This window comes from Rattus norvegicus, chromosome 2 (genome assembly GCF_036323735.1).
Source record: "Rattus norvegicus strain BN/NHsdMcwi chromosome 2, GRCr8, whole genome shotgun sequence".
In the NCBI taxonomy this organism is placed as follows: Eukaryota; Metazoa; Chordata; class Mammalia; order Rodentia; family Muridae; genus Rattus; species Rattus norvegicus.
Window position 1 is genome coordinate 207,020,829 of NC_086020.1, and position 24,631 is coordinate 207,045,459.

At 44.0% G+C, this 24,631-nt stretch overlaps 1 protein-coding gene across 6 annotated transcripts in view; it reads right to left on the reverse strand.

Moving 5' to 3' along the window:
* Positions 1 to 24,631, reverse strand: part of Cdc14a (cell division cycle 14A) — a 160,063-nt gene that overhangs the window by 110,354 nt on the left and 25,078 nt on the right. For 4 of the 6 annotated variants that reach the window (XM_008761460.4, XM_063281936.1, XM_017590932.3 and 1 more), the window contains exons 4-5: positions 20,375 to 20,419; positions 14,410 to 14,502 (exon numbers count right to left, since the gene is read on the reverse strand). In XM_008761460.4, the coding sequence (XP_008759682.1) occupies positions 14,410 to 14,502; positions 20,375 to 20,419 (138 nt within the window). The remainder of the gene's footprint in view (positions 1 to 14,409; positions 14,503 to 20,374; positions 20,420 to 24,631) is intronic. The other 2 variants (NM_001134856.1, NM_001107718.2) reach the window with 1 other exon arrangement.

Sequence of the window (24,631 nt, forward strand, 5' to 3'; positions counted from 1 at the left end):
AGACCAGGCTGGTATCAAGCTCATAGTGATCTACCTGCTTCTGCCTCCAGAGTGCTGGGTTTGTGGGCCACCAGGCCCGACAACTTAGAAGATCTTAATCAACTTCCTCTTTCCTGCATGGAGAAGTACAACATGTCAGCTATGGAACCTAGTATCTAGCACATTTGTTAATCTCTGTGCTAATCATAGCAGCAGTCCAAAGTCAGGATATCCTTTCTTTTTTTTTTTTTTCAAATAAATTCACATAGTTGGAGATAGGAAAACAAAACTATTTTAGAACTTTTTAAAAGGTTAACCCCATTTTTGTCATAATTTCCAGTACAATTTACCAAAGTATCTCTAAGAAAAAAAGTGAATACAAAAATCAGCTCTAAAAAATGTAGTTTATGGTCAAAACTACAACTAACTCACTGAGAATTTTCTCAAAATCTCAGATATATCTGAAAGGGAACATATTAATTCAAACTAATGAGGTTTGGGACTTCCCTCACTCTTAGATGTTATCCTGAAATGTTAGCACCTTCTCCAGTGCTATGCACATTCCTACTCCCACATTTTAACAAGCAGCTGACTCAAATCAAAAGCACTGAAGCGGGATTCTGGTGAGAGGTGTCAAGAACTAGAACTTGGGACTAAAGCAGAGTGACCTCCACAGGGGACATGCTTGTCAACCCAAAAGGGAAGCCTGAAACCATGAAGACCCAAAGGTTATATATCTTTTACTTTGTGCTTTTTTCTCATTACTTCTTGTTAATCATTATCATATCTGTGTATAATGTGTGTAGACATGGGTATGGAGCTCAGAGCATGACTGTATGGTATCAGCTGTCTCTTTCTACACGTATGTGGGTTCTAGGGTTCAAGCTTAGAGTACAAGCACTTTACCTGCTGAGCCATTCCACTGGCTACTGGATAACTGTAGATAGATAGATAGATAGATAGATAGATAGATAGATAGATAGATAGATACCTATGATATTTAACTTATTAGGCGAAACAAAGGATTAACAACAAAAACTAGTAATGACAGAAAAAGTGGTAACAGCATGCTATAGTAGAAGCTGGGTGAATGTAGTCTCTCAAAATCTTGTCTTACACCACTTTCACTGGAGAGATGGCTCAGCAGTTAAGAGAACTGGCTGCTCTTTCAGAGGTCATGAGTTCAATTCCCAACAACCACATGGTGGCTCATAACCACCTGTAATTGGGTCTGATTTAGGTGAGGAGGGGATGGATGAGCTAGGGGGGATGGTGTGTCAAAAACCAGAAGACATATATAAATAAATACATCTTTTTAAAAAAAAAAAAAGATGCAGTGCCTATGTGATCAGATGAAGTTAGGTTGATAACTCAGGGAGGGTAACCTGGTAAAGATCACTGCAATATAAACAATGAGACAGGATGCCAGTAGCCTAGATACCAAGACAGGTAGTGGGTAACTATCAGGCAGGTAGGATATACAGTGTGGATCTGCTGAACACAGGAATAATTCAGTGAGATAGAACCAGGTAGTAAAAAAACCATCATGAAACTCCTGGAAATGGTGCAGCTTTTTATAATATTTGGAAATTTCTATTTAATGTGTTAGGGCCAGAATTGACTGAAACCTCAGAAAGTGGTGTCAGGGATAATGAGGAGTCTACAGTCACATACGGTTCTGTAATAACGGAGAGGATGAGCGGGAGGCTCGTCTGCACTTGTTTACCTGGTCAACACGGGATGGCTCACATCTGGGACTCCGAATCCCCCGCAGGGAGGTTTCCTAGCTCATTCCTCCCCTCCTCACCTAAACTGCAGAGACAGGTACTAGTTTGGGTACAGGGGACATAAATTTGAGTGAGAATTCATCTTTACTCCAGAAACTCGCTCTAGCAGCAGAGAGAGAGCCTACTGAGAACTAACTTTGGGAAGCTCATCATGGCACCGTAGAGGCAGGAGGAGAAAGCTAGACGTGAGCTTCGTTCTGAGTGAGGTAGTAAGAAAATGACATTGTGAAAGATAGGGAGCGGCGGGCTGGGAGAGGCAGACGGATAGGGGAGGAGAAACACCAGGAAGAGCCTGTCTAAAAAAAGTTTTGTATTATTTTGATTAAATAAGAAATTCCCCCCTGAAACAAGCCCACTGAATGACTCACACCTACTCCTGAAAGAATCGTGAGTCTGACTCAGCCTGCAGAATGTACCGTTCCACAGAAAGTCTGTCACTCTGCTCATTAATTTGAAGCTGCAAACCACAAATGCCACCCCCTGCTAATAGCATTATGAAGCCGTAGAACGACTTTGAGTGTTTCCTTCAAGCAAAGGTGACACCAGCAAAGCTGCTTAGTTTCCTGAGCCACGACTTTGCCACCAAACTAAACTTCAAGCTTTAGGTCACTGTGAATAATTAAAAATAAAAAATAAAAAGGTCTGGATCTACAAAATGAAATGTCTAAAAGCCCTTCAAGGCCATGTGCTGGAAGTCCTGAGAGAGACAGGGCCAGGGCCAGCAAGGTCGACGCACGACTGCAACAAAGGAAAGAACTAACAAGGCAGAAAGAGGCAGAGATAGGAGGGTCAGTGGAGTTCGAGGTTACCCAGGGCTACAGAGGAAGACCCAGGAGGGGGTGAGGTGGGGGACATGTTGGGATGGGAGGGGGAGAGGAAGGAAGGGGGAGGAAGAAGTAAAAGGAGAAAAGAAGGCCAGGTAGTAACCTGTGTCCTAGTGGCTCACATGGCACAGTCTGTGTTTACTTATGTGCAACCACTGATCTTAAGTTCTAAGGATCTCAGTGATGTCTACAGGAGCTGCAGCTGACTCCTTTAAAATTACATATGGAGAGAGTGTCTAATGAACTAATTCACTTTCCATAATGGAGAAGGGATATAACTTAATATATAGCATATAAATGTATATAAACATAATGAAATGCATTCTATCAAATGGAATTTCTTTCCATTTTTGGAGGGGTACATGGTTTTGGAGGAATTCGTTCTTTTGTTTGAAACAGGGTGTGACCATGTAGCCAAGGGTAGCCTGGCACTCAGAGTCATCCAGGCTCAGCCTCCGAATGACCTTACGTGTGTGTGCCACCACACTCAGGGGAGGGGAGGCGCTGTCCTTGAAATAAAATTCACACGTTATTATAAACCTAAAGTATACTGCATTCCAACTCTCTTCACACTAACTTAGGAGGCTCAGGCTGCCTATGAATGCCCCAAACACAGGCTTTTCTCATTCATGGTTACTCTTGACAGTCTATTTTGGCTGTCTAGAGAAAGGGAGGAAAAGCCAGAGAGAAGCTTGAGGGGGTAACAGTGATTCCAATGACAATGTGACCAGGATTCATCTTAGGATTTGAGCACTTAACACAAACATCCTTTCTCACGATTCCAGTCATCAGCTGACTAAAAACCACCTGGGACTTGATACACGCCTATTATTTAGCAATGGGAGACTCTCAGAGAAATTGAAAACACTGGCAGCTTTTCTTCCACTTGATCCTGTTAACTGAGGACTAATCTTAAAAACCCAAACAATTGTCCACACAGTCCATGCCAAAATCCGGGCCCTAAAAAAAAGACATGCAAAAATATCCCCAGTCCTGATTTTGTTTAGTTTGAGGCAATCTTATCATGTAGCCCAGGCTGGCCTTGACGTCTCTATACAGTAGATGACTTTGATGTCCAGATCCTCTTGTCTATCATGAGATTAGACAGATCTTCTCTCCAATGCTGAGATTACAGACACGTGCCACTATGTCCTATGTGGTGCTGGACGTCAAACCCAAGGAGTCATGCATCCCAAGCAAGCATTCTGACAACCGGCTACATCCCCACACCAATTTGTTTTTAATCGTATAGAAAAGAACATGGCGTGCCTCGCACAATGTAAAATACCACATGATGGCAGGAGATGGAGCTCAGTGGGTAGAGGACTCGACAAGCATGCACAGGGCCCTGGTTCGGTCTCCAGCACCGTGTATAACTACAAGGTAGAGAACCTCAAATCAGAAATCCAGGTCCTTCCTCAGCTTCAACTTGAGTCTGAGCTACATTAGAGCCTTGGGGAGAGAGAGAGAGAGAGAGAGAGAGAGAGAGAGAGAGAGAGAGAGAGAGAGGACGAGTTGCCTCATGAAGCCATTCAATATACTCATAAATGGGGTGGGTGGGTGTGTGTGTGTGTGTGTGTGTGTGTGTGTGTGTGTGTGTGTGAATGTGGGGTAAGGGAGAAAACAGACAAATTCTATCCCAAGATACGAGCCTCACCCACTTCCTTTCCCCACTCCCCTATCACTTAGCCTCCTGCTCAGACCTACCCCTAAGTCATCCACAAACATCACATACAAAACAAATCTGAAAAGAGCTATGGTTGCATCTGGTAGGAACACAGAGGTGAGTAGATGCTGTTCCCCCAGTTAGCCAGAGTCAACACTCAGCCGCTCCCTGGAGCGCAGCCCGCACACCTGTACTTGAAACACTACAACACCTCTCTATCACGGGGAGAGCCCAGCTGTCCTCTCAGCGTGCTACCTTCAGTCAGTCAGCTGATGTTATTCTAAGAGGAGCTTTTCAGTTATCTCTGACCAAACAAAGCTTCAGCCTGGGGACTGGACCTGAGTTCTGGTCTTTCTCTTCGAGAAATGATATTAATCTTGGACAAGTCATTGGATCCACCCTCCTGAGTCTCTAGCAGACCTGAGTCAAGGTTCTTCCAGTGTTTTCCTACGGAGACACTCTAGTGGCCCTACAAAACTGAATCTAGTTTTCGAACCTAACGGGTTTATTTTAAAACTAAGAGGAAACAGTAAATCCATCCCATATACTCAGTATTAAATCTACCCCAGTATGTTCATTAATAAAACTTGGAAGTTTCACTTCTTGTGTCATATGTCCTAGTACTCGTGTCATGTTGACAAGCAAGCCTGTGGCCCTGCATGAGCACCTGTCTGACTGAGCGAGCTCCATCAGGAAAGCTATAGAAAACGGAACAGTAAATGCCAGGGATGCCCAAGGACATGGGTTCACGGTCTCATAGTAGGCCTAGCATATACATCAAAGCCAGCCTCACCATAGCAAATGTCATAGGAGTTTAAGGGGCTTTTTAATTTTTATTTCCATAATGAAAGTGTAATTAAAATATGTAGTTATATATGCATAACTACACACACACACACACACACACACACAAACACACATGGGGAGTGGGGGGGGTCTCACTATGTAGCCCAGACTGGCCTTGAACCTGTGGCAATCCTCCTGTCTTAAACTCTGAAGTGCTGGGATAACAGGTGTAACCATCATTCCTGACTCTTTTTTGTGGTAGGGGTCTCACAGAGAGTTCAGAGGCCAACTTTGTGAATGTCTATTCTCCCCTTCCACGTTTAAGTGGGTTCTCTATCAAAGTCAGGACGCCAGGTTTGCTCAGAAAGCACATTTACCCACTGAGCCATCTCAGTAGTAAGAACTGAAGCTAGACTTTAAACATACTTGACGAATAAGCGTCTATCGCCGTGACATGTAGATGTGTTTGCAAGCTTATTTGAGCACAAAGGAAGCTTGTTTGCAGCTTCCCCTGCAGAAGTAGAGAAAAACAAAAATACAGAAAATATTTATGCTATAAATTGAGAAAGATGCCTTCAGCAAACAAAAAGGGGACAGGTTCTTTTTATGGATCCCAGCTAGAGGGAACACAAAGAGAGTTGACTATGGGAAGGTGGTACTGTGCTTACTGTGTGGAAAAGACAAACAGAACACCAGTCTTGGAGAGACTGAAGAAAAACCTACAATTTTCAGGAAGCCTGAGCTATTTCAAAGTCACCAAAAACACAGGCTTAGAAGAACAAAAACGGGACCCATTTACAGGCAATATCACAAAAAAGTACTGCCTATCAACCCACTAAAGGAAGGAACTGCAAACAGGAAATCAGTCAGCCCAGTCATGTCCCGCCCCTCCCTTCCTCCCTGCATGATGTTATCATTAGGTTACAAGGAAGCCTGAGGGAAGGATGACTGGCTGCTCTTCTCTGCTGCTGAGTTACTGTTTTAATAAACGTTTGATAAACACATCCTTGTTATTTTGATCCAACATTTTTCTTAACAATTTTTGCCTGCATTTTAAATAACACATTGAAGCTACAGATTTAACGATAAGTTTAAGGTGGTTCAGAAATCATAATTCACAGATGTCAATAGAATTAATAAAGAAAGGAAGTAACATGGTCTGTGAGAAGAGCGAAACAAATGCACGGTTAGCCAATCAGGCATCAAATAACACATGGACACTTACTTCAGCCACTCTGAGCTAACACGGTTCTAACTGGCCATGGGACGTCAACCCCACTACATACATCTCCAACACGACCCTTACACCTAAGGATCAGGAACATTCTGAAAGAAAGGACTGAAAGACGGCAAGAGCCAGGCGACCAGGGCATCTGCTATGACATGAGGTGGACGTGGAGTTCAAAGACAGTGAACTCTAGACCATACTGAGCTGTATAACACCCAATCTGAAAAGCGAAAGAAGCTACTACAGCAAAAATAATGAAGCGATAGCTTTTGGCAATTAAATTCCCCAAGCTGTATGGTTCAAACCCATTAAATAAGCAAATAAGAACAAAAAGAAAGGCTCTCGCTCCGAAACTTGAGCCCGAGGAGGTCTGAGTTCAACCCCGGAAGTCAGTTGGTAGAAGGAGAGGAGAGATCAAAGTCCACCTGTTGTCCTCTGACCTCTGTACTGAGACTGCTGTGACACACACATCTACACACACACACATCTACACACACACACACACACACACATCTACACACATCTACACACACACATCTACACACACATTCACATCTACACACACACACACATCTACACACACATTTACACATACATACACATCTACACACACACACACATCTACACACACATCTACACATACATACACATCTACACACACACATCTACACACACACACTTTCACACACACACATCTACACACACACACTTTCACACACACATCTACACACACACTTTCACACACACATCTACACACACATCTACACACACACATCTACACACAGACATTTACACACACACACACATCTACACACACATACACATCTACACACACACATCTACACACAGACATTTACACACACACACACATCTACACACACATACACATCTACACACACACCACACATACATCTACACACATACACACACATACACACATCTACACACACATACAAATAAATATAAAAATTTAATGCATGTATAAAATTTTAAATTCTACATAATGCCAACTGTACAAACTGATTTAAGTACAATAGGCCTTAAACACTATACTTTTTTAAAAAGTAAGAAAAAACAACAACAACAAAAAAAACCCTATTAATCCCACCTCCAGCAATCTAAAGATTAAAAATCCATTTTTTTGAATCCATATTTGAAGTCACACCTCAGCATTTAGGCTAAGAACAAGTACAACATATATAATTCAGGAAAATGTTTTATACGCTGTAACAAAATATTAAATGGTAAACAAACCGTACCATACCCCGTCGGTGGGTCTGCTGAACAGCCATTAAAACAGGCTCAGCGGCAGGTCAGGCAGCCGCGTACCAACCACACGAAAGGAAACACATCAAAGCTGCATTCTAAGCTCTTTCTTTTTGCTTGTAAGAAGAAAAGAAAGCCCCTCTCCCCACTTCTTGTTATATTATCCCTTTCTTAAACGTCCTCACCTCCAGTGTTTCCCCTTATGTGACACTTCCTTACCAACTCAGCCCGCTGGGAACATCCCAATCCTCCCCTCCCTCCACTCTTGGCCTCAGGTCCTCAAGGTAACAGCAGAAAGAGGAGACATTCACCCTGGGCTGTGCCCCTGTCGCATGGTAATCGCTCCAAGGCATTTACTGCATGAATTCTCATTTCTCCAGGCTTCACACCTATTGCACACCTTTCACAATTATTTATTGCCTGTGTGTTCTCCATATTTGAAGCTGGATTTGTTTGTTAGTTTGTTTACATTCTGCAGGACTCACCATGGTTCACAGGAGCTAAATATTTACTAAAGTTACCAAGTAACAAGAGAGATGTTCATGTGGTTTAAAGAGATTCCTCCTTTAAACAGGAAAATCACGTTCTAGAAGAACAAAATGGAAAGAGCTCACACTCATATCTGAAGAACTCCACTAGGCGGTAACTAGATTAACAGCCACCTGATTGGTGCTGAGCCCCAGAAAGACCTACGTACACAAAGGGATAACTGGGAAGGCTAAAGGAGGGAGGTAGCTGTCAGAGCCCTCAGAGCTGTGGTCTAAGGGCCTGAGCACAAAACAGGTAAGAGGAGGGGCAACTGATGGAGAAAACTTGGGAAGGACACACAGCTCTCCCCGCCCAGAACTGGCAGGGATTTCTAAGTGCTTAGAACATGATCACAACGTCGCCTATATATGCAAGGCCTCCTCCACCTCGGGCCTCCACTACGCACGGTATTATTATCCCTCCTCCCAAAGATAAAAGAACAGGAGATTAAATAAGCAAATGCTTGCTTATGACATACACCGAGTGGGTTCAAAGCTACACTCGTGGCTGTGCTACAGCGGTTGCTTTCCAGCCAGATGGAGAATGACACCTCTCCAATTAGAAGGTGACTTACTCCCACAATAAAACCATATTAACAGGCCTGTGTGTGGTGCACAAAATAAAAGGTAGACATGCGTGGCTACAAAGTCTATAAACCTCAGCCTGGCCACCCTGCAGTGCAGACATGATGTCTGGCTCAGGCTACACCCAGTTCATCTATACCAGCAAGGCAAAGGTTAAAGGTAAGCTAAGGAGGCCACAATGTGGTTGCAACCTCTGCTCAAGCATCCTCTGCAACTCAAAAAACTATGCTTCCTCCCACATACTAAATAACTCAGGCTGGCTGGCTTTGAACTCACTCTGTGTGTGCATCGTATTCATACAGTGTCCACAGAGGCCAGAAGAGAAGACCAGGTCTTCCCTGGAACTGGAATTACAGACAGTTGTGAGCTGCCATGTGGGGCCTTGGACTCAAACCCAGGTCCTCTGGAGGAGCAGTTACTGGTCCTAGCCACTGAGCCATCTCTCCAGCCCCTCGTTAATATCATTTTGACAGCTACTTTCTTCAAGGCACATTAGCATTTTTGGTGATCAGGCATCCTGATTCTACAACTTCCCCAGTGCTACCCTGGAAGGAAGCTATCTTATTCAAAGATAATTCCAGGAGTGCAATGTCAGAGCCTAGAAAGGGAAGAGACAACACCAGTATGTGTCACTATGATCTCCCAAGTGGCCTCATCGATCCAGCAGTCTGGCCTTAAGGTCAGCCACAGAAAAATCCTTTCCGTGGGTCTCCTAATGAACATGAGGCTTCACTGTAGTTTAACTCCTTTTTGATCCTTGCAACTGATCTAGAAGAAAGGGCTTTAAATAGACTCTCCATGCTTACAGAAACAAACAAAAAAGCTTCTAGGGCATACTGGAAATCACCTACAAGGGAACTAAAAACTACTCTGGAAGGTAATCATTCCTGTGGAATTAGCTGCTTGAAAATGGTCCCAATGGTCTGTGCCAGTGGAAATGCTTCCTAGCACACAAGATGTCCTGGGTTCGATGCCTAGCATTACAGAAACTGGATGGGGGCACAGTGCTGCATGATCAGCATGAGAGGCAGGAAGGAGGATCAGAAGCTCAGAGTCACCTTGACTACACAGCTTGTACTCACCACCCCGAGATACAGGAAACCCTGTTTTGTCTGGGGTTTTGTTGTTGTTATCTTTATGTCTCTAGTAAGAAGTCTTGTGTACAATTAGACAAGATGGATGAAGCAAAGAAGTGCAGGCCGACAGGAGCCGGATGTAGATCGCTCCTGAGAGACACAGCCAGAATACAGCAAATACAGAGGCGAATGCCAGCAGCAAACCACTGAACTGAGAATAGGACCCCCGTTGAAGGAATCAGAGAAAGAACTGGAAGAGCTTGAAGGGGCTCGAGACCCCTTATGAACAACAATGTCAAGCAACCAGAGCTTCCAGGGACTAAGCCACTACCTAAAGACTATACATGGACTGACCCTGGACTCTGACCTCATAGGTAGCAATGAATATCCTAGTAAGAGCACCAGTGGAAGGAGAAGCCCTTGGTCCTGCTAAGACTGAACCCCCAGTGAACTAGACTGTTGGGGGGAGGGCGGCAATGGGGGAAGGATGGGGAGGGGAACACCCGTAAAGGAGGGGAGGGGGAGGGATTAGGGGGATGTTTGCCCGGAAACCGGGAAAGGGAATAACACTCGAAATGTAAATAAGAAATACTCAAGTTTAAAAAAAAAAAAAAGAAGTCTTGTGTATTTTACCACAACAAAACAATTAGAAAAATGAAAGTCCGTTTTCAAAGAATGTCAGTCTTGTTTCTTATGCCAGCTCTCACCTTTCATCCTGCATCCTTTGGCTCAATGTGACCTCAGACATTCGGGGAAGAAGACATCGCTTACACTTTCTATCTAACTTGCCCCTTTACAGTGGCTTATCCGTTCAGTGTATTTACAGGCATCTGCCTCACAGACAGTATGACCCTAAACTGGATGTTTGGTACTCGGATACACCAGTGAGGAAACAGCTGCTGCTCCTAGCACCTGACCCTTCCACACTGGACATTCTAGTGTCTTCCGTGTGGCCGCCTCCCATCCAGGACCTACCCATGATTCAGCGCAGCAGGAAGCTTCTAGGACACTGCCACAGCCTTATGGCCAGCTTCCAACACAACTAGCGAATGACTGGAGCTAACTCCTCATTAAATATTTTATCACCCTCTAGACGGGGCACTGGGCAAAACAGATAAGGTCCCCACCCTTTGGTCTGGGAAAGAGATAATACACTTGTAAACGCACAAGCACACAAGGTAACTTCAAAGACAGAGTGCCGTCAAGAAAATAAAACAGCCAAGTGCTGGGAGGTGAACAAGGGAGCAGGGCGGAGTTTGGGGGAAAGCTCTCTCAGACAGAACTTTGGGGAAGGGGGTGGGCTGGGGGGAAGATGGACACAGGCATTCTGAGGTCCTAAGCAAGAATGAGCTAGGTAAAGAGAGTAGAATAGGAAGGTTTCCGGTGACAGAAGGATCACCATTTTTGGTTAAAAGGCCAGTGTGCTGGGAGGAGTTGAGCACGGAGATCATGAAGCCACACGGGATCCGATCAGAAGAATCAGATGCCAAAAAGAGTCGGCCTCCAGAGTCAAACCAGGGTCTTGATAAGATCTCACTTTAATTCTTTTTTTTTTTTTTTTGGAACGAGCACCCCGACAATTGCATGGCAAGTGAATTCAAAAGGAAACAAGAACACACAAAGTAAGGCAGCAGGAAAATGCATGAAGCTAGGACAGAAGTGACCAAGGGAAAAATGGCAGAGGCTTGACCTAGGCTGTTACAGCATGAAACTGAAAGACGTATTCAGTTCAAAGTGTTCCAGGAGTTGGCGCCAACCACAGTTCTGATTACGTGTAATGTGGGATGCGGGTGCTGGGAGAGTGAAATCACTACTCACTTTTGAATTGGTTCATCAAGAGTAAGAGTTAAGTCTTCTGAAGGGGATGGTTACTGGGGAAATAAGTCAGTTTGGGATAGAGGGGAGAAAGGTATATGTTGTCACAATAAACTTGTGATAATTTAGACATATGATGTGGTGCTATCCAGACAGTTCCATGTCTGACCTTCATACTAAGTTTGTGCAGTAGGCAGGGAAGCTCAGGCATCATCTAAACCTTATTGGTGAGGAAGCTAAAGCTTGGAAGACTTGTCTCAAGGCGTGAGCCAATCGACCTTGAACATGGCTGAGGGCACATTTAAGAAGAGACTCATCAGCCAGTCGGGGCGGTAGCGATAGCACACGCCTTTGATCCCAGCTCCTGGGAGGTTGAGTGAGTGTGAGTACCAGGATAGCCAGGGCTACCCAGACAAACCCTGTCTTGAAAAAACAGAGAGGGGGAGTGGGGGAGAGGGAGGGAGAGGAAGAGAGAGAGAATTGTCTTTACTCTTAGGGACATCACTCTGAAAAAAACCACATATACCTATTTTGTCTCATAGGTTACATGGCTGCTCCCAAGTTAGAAGCCCTTTCATACCCAGAGAAGATTCGTTTATAAGAGTGAGACTTTCCCACCTAGCGACACTGAGCTCACAAGAGTATTCACAAATATCTATTGCTATCTTATAAGAATTGTGCCAACAGTTAAGTACACACAAGAAGCATTCGCTCTTGAAGAAATGACCACAACCCTAAATGTCGTTTTTATATAAGGGTTTTGAAAAGAACTTTTCTGAGGAGCCCGTTTACGAGATCAGAAAGGTCAGCTGGGAAATGACCCACACGAGAATGATGACTTTCAGCTCAGGACTGTGACCAGGTGTAAGACAAGCTCTCGCTGTGCTCAGCACTTCTTCTGGGCCAGCCCTGCTCTTTCCCGTAGGGCTGCTTTAAAGTGACAGGAGCTCCCATATTTGTTTTATCTCAGGGTATTTTCTCAGGGCCCCAATGCATGTGTAATACCTAGAATTCATTTCAGAATTCTAGGGTTAACTGGTAAAATAATTAAAGCTCACTCTAAACAAAACTGGAATGACAGGCGGGAAAGGAGGGAGAAGAGGGGACGAAGAGAGAGAGGGAAGGAGGGAGGGAGGGTAAGAGAGAGGGATGGAGAGAGGAGGACAGGGAGAGGGGTGACCTGACAGAGGTCCTTTATGACAAAGGACCTATGAATAACATGCTCAAAAACATCACAAAACCTCACAGGAGAGTACATGGCTTGAGTCAAGAGAGAAGAACAGGAGTGCCATATTTAATCCCGCTGTCAATCAACCAAGTACACTTATGAGTGTAAGGTGCAGAGCAGCACGCCTGCTTAATTCAGCTACTAGCACTTCGCCAGCCCTCCACAGCAATAGCTGGCTCTCCCTGTATGCTTCTCAGGTTAGAAACAACAGCCTGCCCGCACAGCCAACTGCCCTGGTATCCTAAGCCCTGAAAGGAATGTCGGGGTCGCAGTATCCAACACACCCATTTCACAGGGAAAATAAGTAAAGCTGAGAGAAAGGTGACCTGACCCCTTCAGCACAGAGCCCTTTCAGGATGAAAAGGCCATGTTTTATTGACTCTTAGCTCCTTACACTGTACTGTGTAAGAAGAAAGGAAGGGGGCCTCAGACGACTCTGGGAATTACAGTAGAAGTGAAAAGAACTAGAGGTTAAGGTTCCAGGAGCAAGGCCCAGGCTTCAGGTGACTATCAGCTTGTCCTCTTCCCTGCCTGCACCCCCACGGCCTGCCAGCAGTCATCCGCCCGCCCACCCCACCCCCGGAAATTTGCACTTGGCATGGCAGAGTCTAGTGCCTTCCATCAAAGTCCACAAAGGAGGTCTGGAAAGGTCACACAGCATCAAGCTTCAGGCTTCAGAGACACCCTGGCCTTCCCTGGGACCGAGCGGAGACATCAGCACCTTCCCTTCCTGTAAATCAGCACATTCCTCTGTAGGAATCACACAGCCCCGAAGAGCAATGCAGGTTACAGGCACATTTTAGCCATGATGATTTCTGTCTTCTCTTGGCCCACTCCCAGAGTATCCAGAAATTTCCAGAAACTGTCCCCTCCTCATATAGGGCTCATATTGATATGTTTGTGCTTTCAGAGAACAAAACCTCTTCTATCCAAACTTATTCTTTTAAAGATCATACTGTTTTACTAGGGAAGTTATAATATATGTATAGTTCATATTCCATTTTTCTATTGCAAATACTTGTATAAATGAATGCATGGATTTGTTTTAAAAAAAATAAACAATGATAACCCTCCCCTTTGCTGTCTAGAGCATCCTCTGTCCCCCACCCCCACAAAATAGCTTGGCAGGCTTTAAACTTTCTATGTTATATTTCACTCATACACATACTTTATTCCCTTAGGTATGTCCTGGTTAGGTGTAGATGCTCTGCGCACTAAAATGCTGATAACAGGAGAATCCGAGCTACACGTAATCATTCCAAGAGTCTCTCACCAGCTATCCGAAAATAGATCTACATCTAGACAAGGTGGCTCATGCATGAAATCTTAACACTAAGGAGCTGAGACAAGAAACCACATCAAATTTAAGTCCAGCCTGGGCTACTCAGGCCAGTAATACAGAGGACTCTGACTCAGAATAATACAAGACAACGACGACTATGATGGAGGAGGAGGATGGTGGTAGTGATGGTGGTGGTGATGATGACGATGGACAGTAAGTACGCCGATGATGTTAGTTCACTTTACATTCCTGATTAGCTCCCAACCTGCTAATAACGCAAGCCTCCTGTCTTACTGGAATGTGGCCAGGGTTAGCACTTCACCGCCTTGATCCCAGAATAACCGCAAATAAAGTACTTACGGCATAAGCACCTATCAAGAATGCTGCGTTTGCTCTTTTCCGCTGGTCGAAAGAGGTGTAGTGCACTATTTTCTTTCTTGATAAACTGTATGACTGGAAGGAAAGAACAAAGCACAGAGTGACTACCACAGAAAGGCAGGAGTTACCATCTTCTCCCAACTTCAGCAAGTGTAGCAATTCCTACACTGTAGCCTCTCAAGGCTAGCTTCCGGTTATTTGGGACATGCCTGTTTGGAGCTGGGGGATCCTACCGCTCACTTTCTTGGGTGTGGGAGGGGCTACTAGCTCCCTTCTTTTCGATCCACCTGAACGTTAAGAATTGACAATATAACCAATACATGGACGTCTCTGAGAATGGAGATAACTGAATCATTGATTTTTCCAATCACAGGAGCCAATATGAATAATTGATTCCTGATCGTATGCATATGACATAACTACTACTATTTATTCTCAGCATGAGAATTCTTTAAAGATATGTCAACCATCCTATTGTCTTCTCCAAAACTTTCATGTTTACAGACCAATATTAAATTTTTCTTTCTAGTATATACTCTAGAAGCCCCCTTTTAATTATCTTAAAGAAAGTGATTGGTGGAAACGGAGGAACCATCAAAAGGATATCAGTGAACATCATAACTCAACAGCCATGAGCTCAATCATTAAGCACTTGCTATATGCCAGGCAATATGCGACATGCTCAAGTAATCCAAAATAAAGCCAAATGGTTTGTTGAACACATGCTAAACATGAAAAGTGAAATTAGCTCTATTAAATTAAATCAGATTATTAGTCACAATTCAAATCTAGAGAACGTGGGTATGGCTCAATTAATCATAATTTCCTTGGGTCACAAGACTGTTATGGTATAGTGACAAATGGCTATTTAAAAGTAGGCACATAAGACTATCTACTTCCAGGGACAGTTTCTATAGTCTGGTAAATATAGGCATACAAATCGTCTGTAAATTCATACTGAAAATATAAGCAGATTATTATACCCAGTACACTGAGCACAGCCAACAAAAAAATTCCACTACTATGTTATTTTCAACAAGGAAAAGAAAGTGAAATCTAAGGACCAAGGTTATGCACAAAAGCAGGAAGCTATGCGGATCCCAGCTAGAAACCAAGAGACACTCGACACCCTTTCAGACATGAACAACTACAGATCATGTGTTTTGAAAACAGTGTCTGTCCTTGTGAACTGAACTTTTGAAAGTTATTGTCTGATGCAGACAATCTGTTATTATTGATGACTTTTTTTCCTAGCGAGCAGAGAGAAAAAAAGTAGTTGTGTTTGATTCAAGTCCGCAGAGTATTGACTGAAATGATTTAAAGACTTCATGGCTATCATCAATGGTGTTCACGCATGGCTTCTTGCTTTCTCAGTTTTGATTTATTGAGTCTCTGGATAGTTTTATTTATTTAATTTTACTATTTCTGTATTAATTTGTTTGCCACTTATTGCTCTTCACCAGTAAGTTGGGGGTGTTCACTTGCTGTTTTGTTTTGTTTGAGGCAAGATCTCTCCCTGGATGGCCTAGAATTCGATATGTAGAACAGGCTGGCCTTGAACTCACACAGATCCCTCTGCCTCCAGGGGGCTGACACATGAAGGTCAGAGGACAACGTTGCAGAGTCTGTTCTCACCTCCCCCCATATTAAAGTTTCTGCAGATAAGCCGTGTACCCAAGGCTAGCTGACCCACGACCTTCCAGACAATACTCCTGTCTCCATTTCCTACCTCATCTAAGAATGCTGAGATGGCAGATTCGCACAGCCACATTCAGCTTTTTAAACACATCCCAGGAGTGAGACTCGGGTCATTGGGCTTGAGAGACTAGGATGTCTCCGTGTGAGCCACCTTCTTAGCCCTACAAGTTTTAACTATTTCAAAATATTTCCCACAGAAAGCTGCCAAGGGAAGCAAACTTGTATTTGTGGCAGGCTTACAGCTGATTTATAGGGGAACATTTGGGGCATTTCTCCTGCTCAGATGGTTTTGGACTTCATTTTCAGAGTTTGGGTCGCCAACGCTCTACAGCTGAGAAATGGTTTCCGTGTAGTGAAGCTTGGCTGCTGGCCCCCAGGTCAGACCGCAGGGAGTGGAGTTCTTGCCCACGGGGTCAAAACCAACTCAAAGTGGATGACAGCAGAGAAGAATCTTACAAACTGCAGCCTTGTCTAACGCCCCCCTCACTTCAGCCAGGCTCCCTCCTTATAGCCACCCTGCCCCACAGTGACCCGCACGAGTGACACTGTTGGGGGAGTGGGGACCCGCACCAGTGACGCTGTTCATGGGAGGAGGAGGGGGGGACCCTATCTCTGCAGTGAAAAACACTAGGGATAATAAAACATTTTGCCGGCTATTTAGCTAATGTTTTCTGATTGATAAAAAAACTCTTTAATGTTCTCTTTCAAATATGAAGAATAACACCGTTCCAATAAAAACCACACTTGCTCTGTTATGTAATCCAAGCACCCTAAAAAGAACAGCACCATCCAGTGGGAACACATCTACCCATCTCTAGAGCTCTTTCATGAATATGAGGGTTCATGTTGACCGGATAAAGAATCCTCCAAAGACAAACCTCCAAATCTGCCAGGGAGCTTCAGACCCGCATGTGAACAGCACAAGTCCACGCTGTGGGGCCCACGGTGAATTCAAAAGAAAGTAAGCTGAGCAACGACGTTCACCTCTCTGCTTTTTGAACAGATCTTCACACTCCTGCCACCAGGACCTCACCACCAAAACGGCTGTGCCCTCAGACTGAGAGTCAAAAAGCCCTTCCTTCCTTCTGTCCTTCCTTCCTTCTCCCTACCTTCCTTCCTTCTTTCCTCTCTCCTTCCTTCCACCTTTCCTTCCTTCTGTCCATCCTTCCTTCTTTCCTCTCTCCTTCCTTCCACCTTTCCTTCCTTCTGTCCATCCTTCCTTCTTTCTTTCCTTCCTTCTGTCCTTCCTTCCTTCCATCTGTCCATCCTTCCATCCATCTATCCTTCAGTTGCTTGTTAGGAAGTTTGTCACAGCGACAGGAAAAATCAATAACAAGAAAAACTTTATCATTCGAGGAGAGATCACACTTCAGGATAGCAGGGTTCTGCTTTATCAATGAGCCCCATCAACCTCTTCCAAGTCTCTTCCTTAAGCCGAAGGGAGAGCCTCGTGCCTCTCACAGGACATGGGCCTCCTGTTCACTCTGGCCCATCTCCTCTGCTGTCTCCCAGGTAAGCCTGGCTCTTCAAGGAGAACATTTGCAAAGTCGTGGTCATACATCGGACTTTCAGTAAGCTAGCCCCATCCTTACAGATTCTTTATTTCTTTCTATGAGATGCTCAGAGATCCCAGAAAAACACTGTACAACAGCAAAGCAAAACATGGGTCAAGTCAAACCAGTCTTAAACACAAAAAAGGAAGACGTCTCCAAAAGAACACTAAGCCCTCTAGCCAACTGTGCTGCACAAGACCGTGACAGAGGTCACCCCCTGGTCACCACCCATCTGTGTGTATCTTAGACTTCCATCTTCCAAACTGACATGTCTTGCTTCCTGAACCTTCTCAAGCTAAGTAGACAAAGGCCCTAGCAGCAGCAGCAGCGAATATCTATTAGGCAATTACTATATCTCATCATTTCCCAAAACAACAGGAGCAACAACGCCAGAGGGATCCAGTTCAACAGCACAGAGTGCTTTTCAAAGCAGAGGTCCCAATCAAGGCTGAAATAGGATAAGCATGCTGCATTTTACCAGCACATAAGCCAGGTCCCAGGAAAGGCCTGCTGGGAACCCTTACACAGCCAAGTGTGGGAGGCCAGAGGAATCCAGAACTCTCTCACTGAGGCTCATAATTGGAGTAAACCTTAATTATGAGGCCATAACAAGTCTTGTGGCTCAGAACTTATTAAATAAGTTCTGGGCTGAAAAGGTCAGCAGTATGAAAAATTTTCAGGAATAAAAAAATTAAAATAAATTTAAACCTAAACCTAAACTCCATTATATTTTACTATTATATTATCGTGTTCCATTGCATGCTTGCCGAAGATTGGTGCAGAGGATCCTGGAGAGCTTAGAAGGCATTGGCCACTGGGCCTGCCCAGAGTGTCTGACTCAGTGGAATTGAGTCTGGAAAATCTACTAGTCTACCTCTATCAGTAAATTCTGGGAAAATGTTACACACAAATATAATGTCATCCCTCCCCATCTCCTTGTGATCCTCAAACACCATACATTTAATGAAAACGCCTCCTGAAAAACATTGAAGTCCCTTGTAAAAGAATTCTAAGTCATGCTACCCACTTTTTAAAAGGACATTACAGAATATGTCCACAGATTCCTGAGAAACGCTTGTCACAATAAACAAATGCACCCAGTACAGGAGACAACGCCTCAGAAACAAGGCCCTTCAATGATCTCTTAATGAAGCTGCCTTCCATGGAGTTATTCCAGAGGCTCAAAATTCAGATACTCCCAGGGTTCTTACTTGGAGTGGGTCAGGTGACAAGTGACAAAAGCAGGTCCTCTGAAAGCACTTGTAACTCAACCCTGCTGTTTCCATGCACAGCACCATCAGAGCCTTCCATGTCTGAAAGAAGCCCCAAATCCAAAATTCTGCATGCATTTTCATCAGACACAGATGCTGATCACAGATTTAAATGTCATTTTTTTAAATAAAATAAAATAAACTCACTGTGTGTCCCTGGAACTTGTTCTGTAAATCAAGACTGTCCTTGAACACAGAGACTCCCCCTGCCTCTGCCTTCCGGGTTCTAGGATTAACGGTGCATACCACTGTACTTTGCTCAAATGTAATGGTTTTTTTTGGAGAACTTATCCACCACGGGGCTTGTCTGTAGACAGAATGGTAACCACTCTGCTGTGCCTGGTTACCAGACTGAAAAAGTCCCAAATTCCTATTCCTATCAGCATGCATTGAGCAGCTGCTCCAAAAACAATCTGTGAGGGGAACCCTTTCTCTAGCCAACGTGTGGTCTCAGTTTATGAAAATCTGATGCAAAATAGTGGCTTAGGCTTCTTGCAAACAAGGGAACAACTACACAGAGACAACGGAAACAGGGCACACGCTATACAACGACGGTTTCATGAGTTAGTCAGCAGAAGAGCATCTATCCATTTACGTAGTCAAACCTGTAGAGACTTCCAGACCTGCTTTGCTTCCCAGAGCATCAAAGTTTCATGAGATAAATCACAGTAAGTACATAGCGTATCATCAAACATATTTAATGGCGCTTGTCAAGCAGGGAAAGTGACGCTGTGACAGACTGATTCGTGAATCAAGGGGAGGGGCCACATGTACATGTTCTATCTTTGAATAAGGAGCTATGGGAAAGGCTGCATTCCGGTGTAGTAATGTAAGACAAACAAGCCATGGAAACTCAGAGGTAGGAGAAAAGAAAGGCATGCGAACATAGGAACAGCACCGAGTACAGCCTTAGGTGACAGGGACATACACAGATGATCATGCACTTGTTCCGTTTAGATCAGGAAACCACACACCGTGTAACCATTCCACAGCAAAAGTGATGCAAGTTGAGTGCAAAGCAAAAAGTTCCTGGGTCACATGACGGCTCGTGGCCTCTCCGGCAGCCCCTCAGTCAAGTTGGTAGAAGTAAACTATTGGAGTCGTTTGGCTAGGGTAGTACGTCTAATTAAGCTATGCAAGTCAGTCCGACTAGAGTAAGAAAGATCCCAGCACAGCCAGATTAATAGACTCCTTAGTAAGAAACACAGCTCATGCACAAGCAAGCAAGTGTTGCCAGGGACCGTGTCAGACTAAGGAGATCACAGCACAGGGACCATGGTGGCCAAGGCATCATTCCCTTACTGGTCACTAGGTTAGCCCTGACACAGCCATGACAATGAGCACCTGGACAGCCATCAGGGGTCACTGCCAAAGCAATAAAGTGACTATGTCTTCCAGGGAGCAGCCGTGACTGCTGTTGTTTACCTCCAGCTTTCTCAGGAAAGGGACATTCTTGAACATTTTCTTTGGCTGCACAAAATAAAACGTGGTTCATGTTTTGTTTGGAGCTAAGATTAAAAAACAGGTCGATTTTTTTTTATTTTAAAAGAAAACAACTGCTTCTTTATGGTCTATTTTATTTTTTTGTTTCAAACCCAGTAGATTGCATTAATAAATGGCACATTTGGTCAGAACAAAAAATAAAAATTCACTCGTAAAGTTAGTTCTCCGTAGGCAAAGGCAGGAAGATAAGGAGTTGAAGACCATTTTCAGCTGTGCAGGAAACTCCAGGCCAGTTAGCCTGGGTTACCAGAGACCCTGTCTCCAAAGTGTGGGTTGAGGGTTGTGTGTACATGTGTGCATGTGGAGTTGTGTGTGTGTGTGTGTGTGTGTGTGTGTGTGTGTGTGCGAGCGCGCGTGCGTCCGTGTGTGATCATTGGGATCAAACAGTTAAAGGCGCCTGAGAATGCTCTGAGGAAGGTCTTCCAGCCTGAGCCTTTCTGAATGCACACAAAGCATCCATGCCCAGCCTCATTCCCGTGAGTTACAGTCCCACTACCTCTTCAAACTACATGAACGGTCTCAAGAACATAGCTCGCTTCTCTTCTCCCCAGTCCCATCATCCACCTGAAACAGAAGAGGACTGCGCGAGGAGACTGCAACGCGTTTTCGTGGTTATAGAAAGAGGACGTCTGTCCTTACATCAAAAGAGTTCTTGTGTACCACGACCTGAGAGTGTGGCGGCTGCCTGGGTTCCAGGATAGAATTACTGCTCCTAGCCATTCAGGCAGGGGCATTCCCAGAACCCACCCCCTGCCTGGCCCCTCGGTGCCTTATTGCAATCCTTTCTTCCAGGATGTCCGCTCTTGCGCTTTTATGCTGGAAGGTAATGGGGATGCTTTGTAAATGGCTCTGAATATTCTTTGAATCCTTTCAAAATGGTCCGAGATTACAGTAATTGTCCTGTTGATTCATAGCAGCAGCTGTGAACTTTTTTTTTTTTAAAGTCGCTGCCCTAGAAAACGTCTCCTTTTTTCTTTCTTTCTTTCTTTCTTTTTTTTTTTTTCCCAAGCTGGAAGTCTCCGTTCCTCTGAGGAAAAGTAAAATCGATACGTAACAATGTACCAACTATATTAAGAAAAGCTTGTTCAGTCTCATTACTTTTATTAAATCTTTAGGTTTTTTTTTATTAAATCTTTAGGTTTTTCAACTAGCTTTGAGGAGTTTTTTTTTTTTAACTGATTAAATTAGGAGAAAGTATTGTTTTGTTTTTTTTTAACCAACTGCCAATTTCGTCTCCTGCTACAGCCCTGAAGCATTTATACTGTGGCTCAGTGTTCTTAGCATCGTCTGAGCCAAGGATACCTTTGAGCACTAATAAGGAGCTATGACTCTTCTCAGAAGAAAAATAAAAGTGCACAACAAGGCACACTGTAATTTCAGGATTTATAGACCCCTCAAAACTCCAGGTGAACCATTCCTGCCCTGGTCTGTCAATCACCGAAGACGCTTTCCATTGAGCCACACACACGGTTTGCCAGTTGTGCTCACGCCTCTGAGATCAAGTCTCTCCTCTCTGGTTGCTGCTTCTTCACAGGAAGTATTGATCAAAACCAGCGAATTCTGGCCTGTGATTGTGTAATTCCTTAGTAGCAATTTATCAGACAGTTCAAAATGAGCAAATGACTTTGTTGCTGGTGGGCACAGTGCTTTTTGGGGGCACCTGGAGCAAATATGCAAGAAATAATTTTTTCCATTCTGGCCAACGTAATTAAAACTAAAGTCACTAGGAATCAGATGTGCATGGACACATCAAAAGAAAAAAAAATCAGTAAGTTTGCAGTAAATCATCATCTCAAAGCACTGTCCTGAAAAACACACCTATGACATTTAAGAAATTAGAAACTTCGGGACACACGGCAAAAGTTATCTACGTACCTCGGACAAAAAAAACTAGGAAGGGAAAAGAATCATAAAAGAATAAACATTTCCAAACTAGAAAACATGTGCCTAAGGGGTTGGGGATTTGGCTCAGTGGTAGAGCGCTTGCCTAGTAAGCACAAGGCCCTGGGTTCGGTCCCCAGCTCCGGAAAAAAAGAAGAAAAAAACAAAAACAAAAAACAAAAAACAGAAAACATGTGCCTAAAGCAGTGTTAAAAAAATGAGAAAATTAATAAAATTGCGAATTCTTAGAAATCACACCAGAAGAATTCTAACAAGAGGTTATTACGTAAAATAACGCTGTGGAGTAGTCAAATGTCTTGGCTGGAAAAGTGGGTGCCACTAAGACTGACAGCCTGAGTTTGATCCCCAGGAAACACGTAATGAAGGAGAACTGACTCCTGTAAGATTGTCCTCTGACCTCCGCACACACATCATAGCAAGCATCACACACACACACGCACACACACACACACACACACACACACACGCACCAAAGAACGAAGCCGGATCCATCAGACAGGCCATGGTGACAAATAAATACATCATGGGGGAAAGTACACGGCTCAGGGTAGCAAGAGTATTGAGGTTCCCGGGAAATCAGCGCAGGAAATCATCCACAGAGGAAGGAGTAGCATGGAGGTGCCCTGGCCCCAGTCAAGATGAGGAACCACAGAGAGCAAAGGCGGCCGTCTGTCAGGTACCAGTGCTCTGGGAGGATGGAGAGACTGCAAGTGTAGAGATGCTGCTGGCAGAGTGATGAATATGTAACAAGAAAAGAAGTTTCCAAATAGGAGAAAACACGGCCAGGATGGCAGCCACAGCCACAGGAAAGGTCAAAAGACCCAGAAACAACCGGGACAATGAGCACAGAAGGATCCTAACCCCAATGTCCCCGTGACCCGCTGAGGCAAAGGTGAGAATATGAACACTGGCAGCAGCTCCAACTTCACCGGTGATGCTGAGCAGGTCACACTCCTAGGTGTCCCATCTCGTCCTGTGATCTCTTCACAGCTATCATTTAGATTCCTAGAAGAATACTGACCAGCTTCATCACAGGAAATGACAGCACTCGGGTCATCGGAACAGGTATTTAAAATCTTCCCGGAAGAACCCTTAGATTCCCTATCGAGTTTACAGATGTGACATTAGGAAGGTGATTTGGCAGAGCAGCTCCATTCTGAAACCTGGTGTTTCTTTTTTTGAGACAAGGTCTCTCGGTATGTGGCTCTGGCTGTCCTGCAACTGGCTATGGAGAACAGGCCTCAAACTCACAGGTATTCACATACCTCCGCCTCACAGTGCTGGAATTAAAGGCGTGCATCACAGTGCCTGGCTAGAATCCTTACCTTATTGATGAAAAATGGATTCCACCAATCCAAAGCAATTCTATGCTGCCTTTGGATTGCTAAAGTAAACCTTTGCCTCCTGATACAGAGATTCCATTTGACATGGTTTACTGAACGAGCCTATGACTTATTAATGCTGGAGTTTTAGAAAGTCAATCCCTCAGAAAGCTACAGAGTACCTATTAATTTTATTAAATTTAAAAATGTCATTCCAGGCATATGTAGCTGATTATTGATCACTGGAATAAAAAGCAAGGGGGGATGTCTGAACTTTAATGAACTCTCATAAGATGTAAGGAAGTTTTCGAAATGAAAGGAAATTTAAACAAGTCTTTATACACATTTACCAAAACTGTTAGATATAGAATATGGTAGGAAAAAAACCAATTCAATTCATCTACTCATCTACAATCACTGTAGTAGAGCACTGAGATACATAATCTTCATCTTCCTAATAATGACTTCTTTCTCTTTGGTAACTCCAGATAGTATTTAAGTCACGTATGTTTACTTGTAATACATGGTTCATGCCAACTATATGATTTTGCAACTAGGAAATAGGAGCTTGAGAAACGGATTAGTGGGTAAGATCATTTGCTATACAAGTGTAAGGATCTGCATTTGGATTCACAGTACCCATGTAAAAGTGGGGGATGGGCTGGCTATATAGACTGGTGACCCCAGACCCAGAAGACAAAGAAAGGTAGATCCCAGAAACTTGGCTGGTTACATAGACTAGCCAAATGGTGAGCTCCAGATTCAGTGAGAGATCCTGTCTCAAGGTAATAAGGTGGAGAGTGATAGCAGACACCCAATGACTTTCTCTAGTCCCCCACATACATACCACACATATGCACACACACACACACACACACACACACACACACACACAAGAGGGAGGGGCAAAAAACCCCTAGATCCTCCCAAGGATAAGGTTCAAGCATTGACTAAT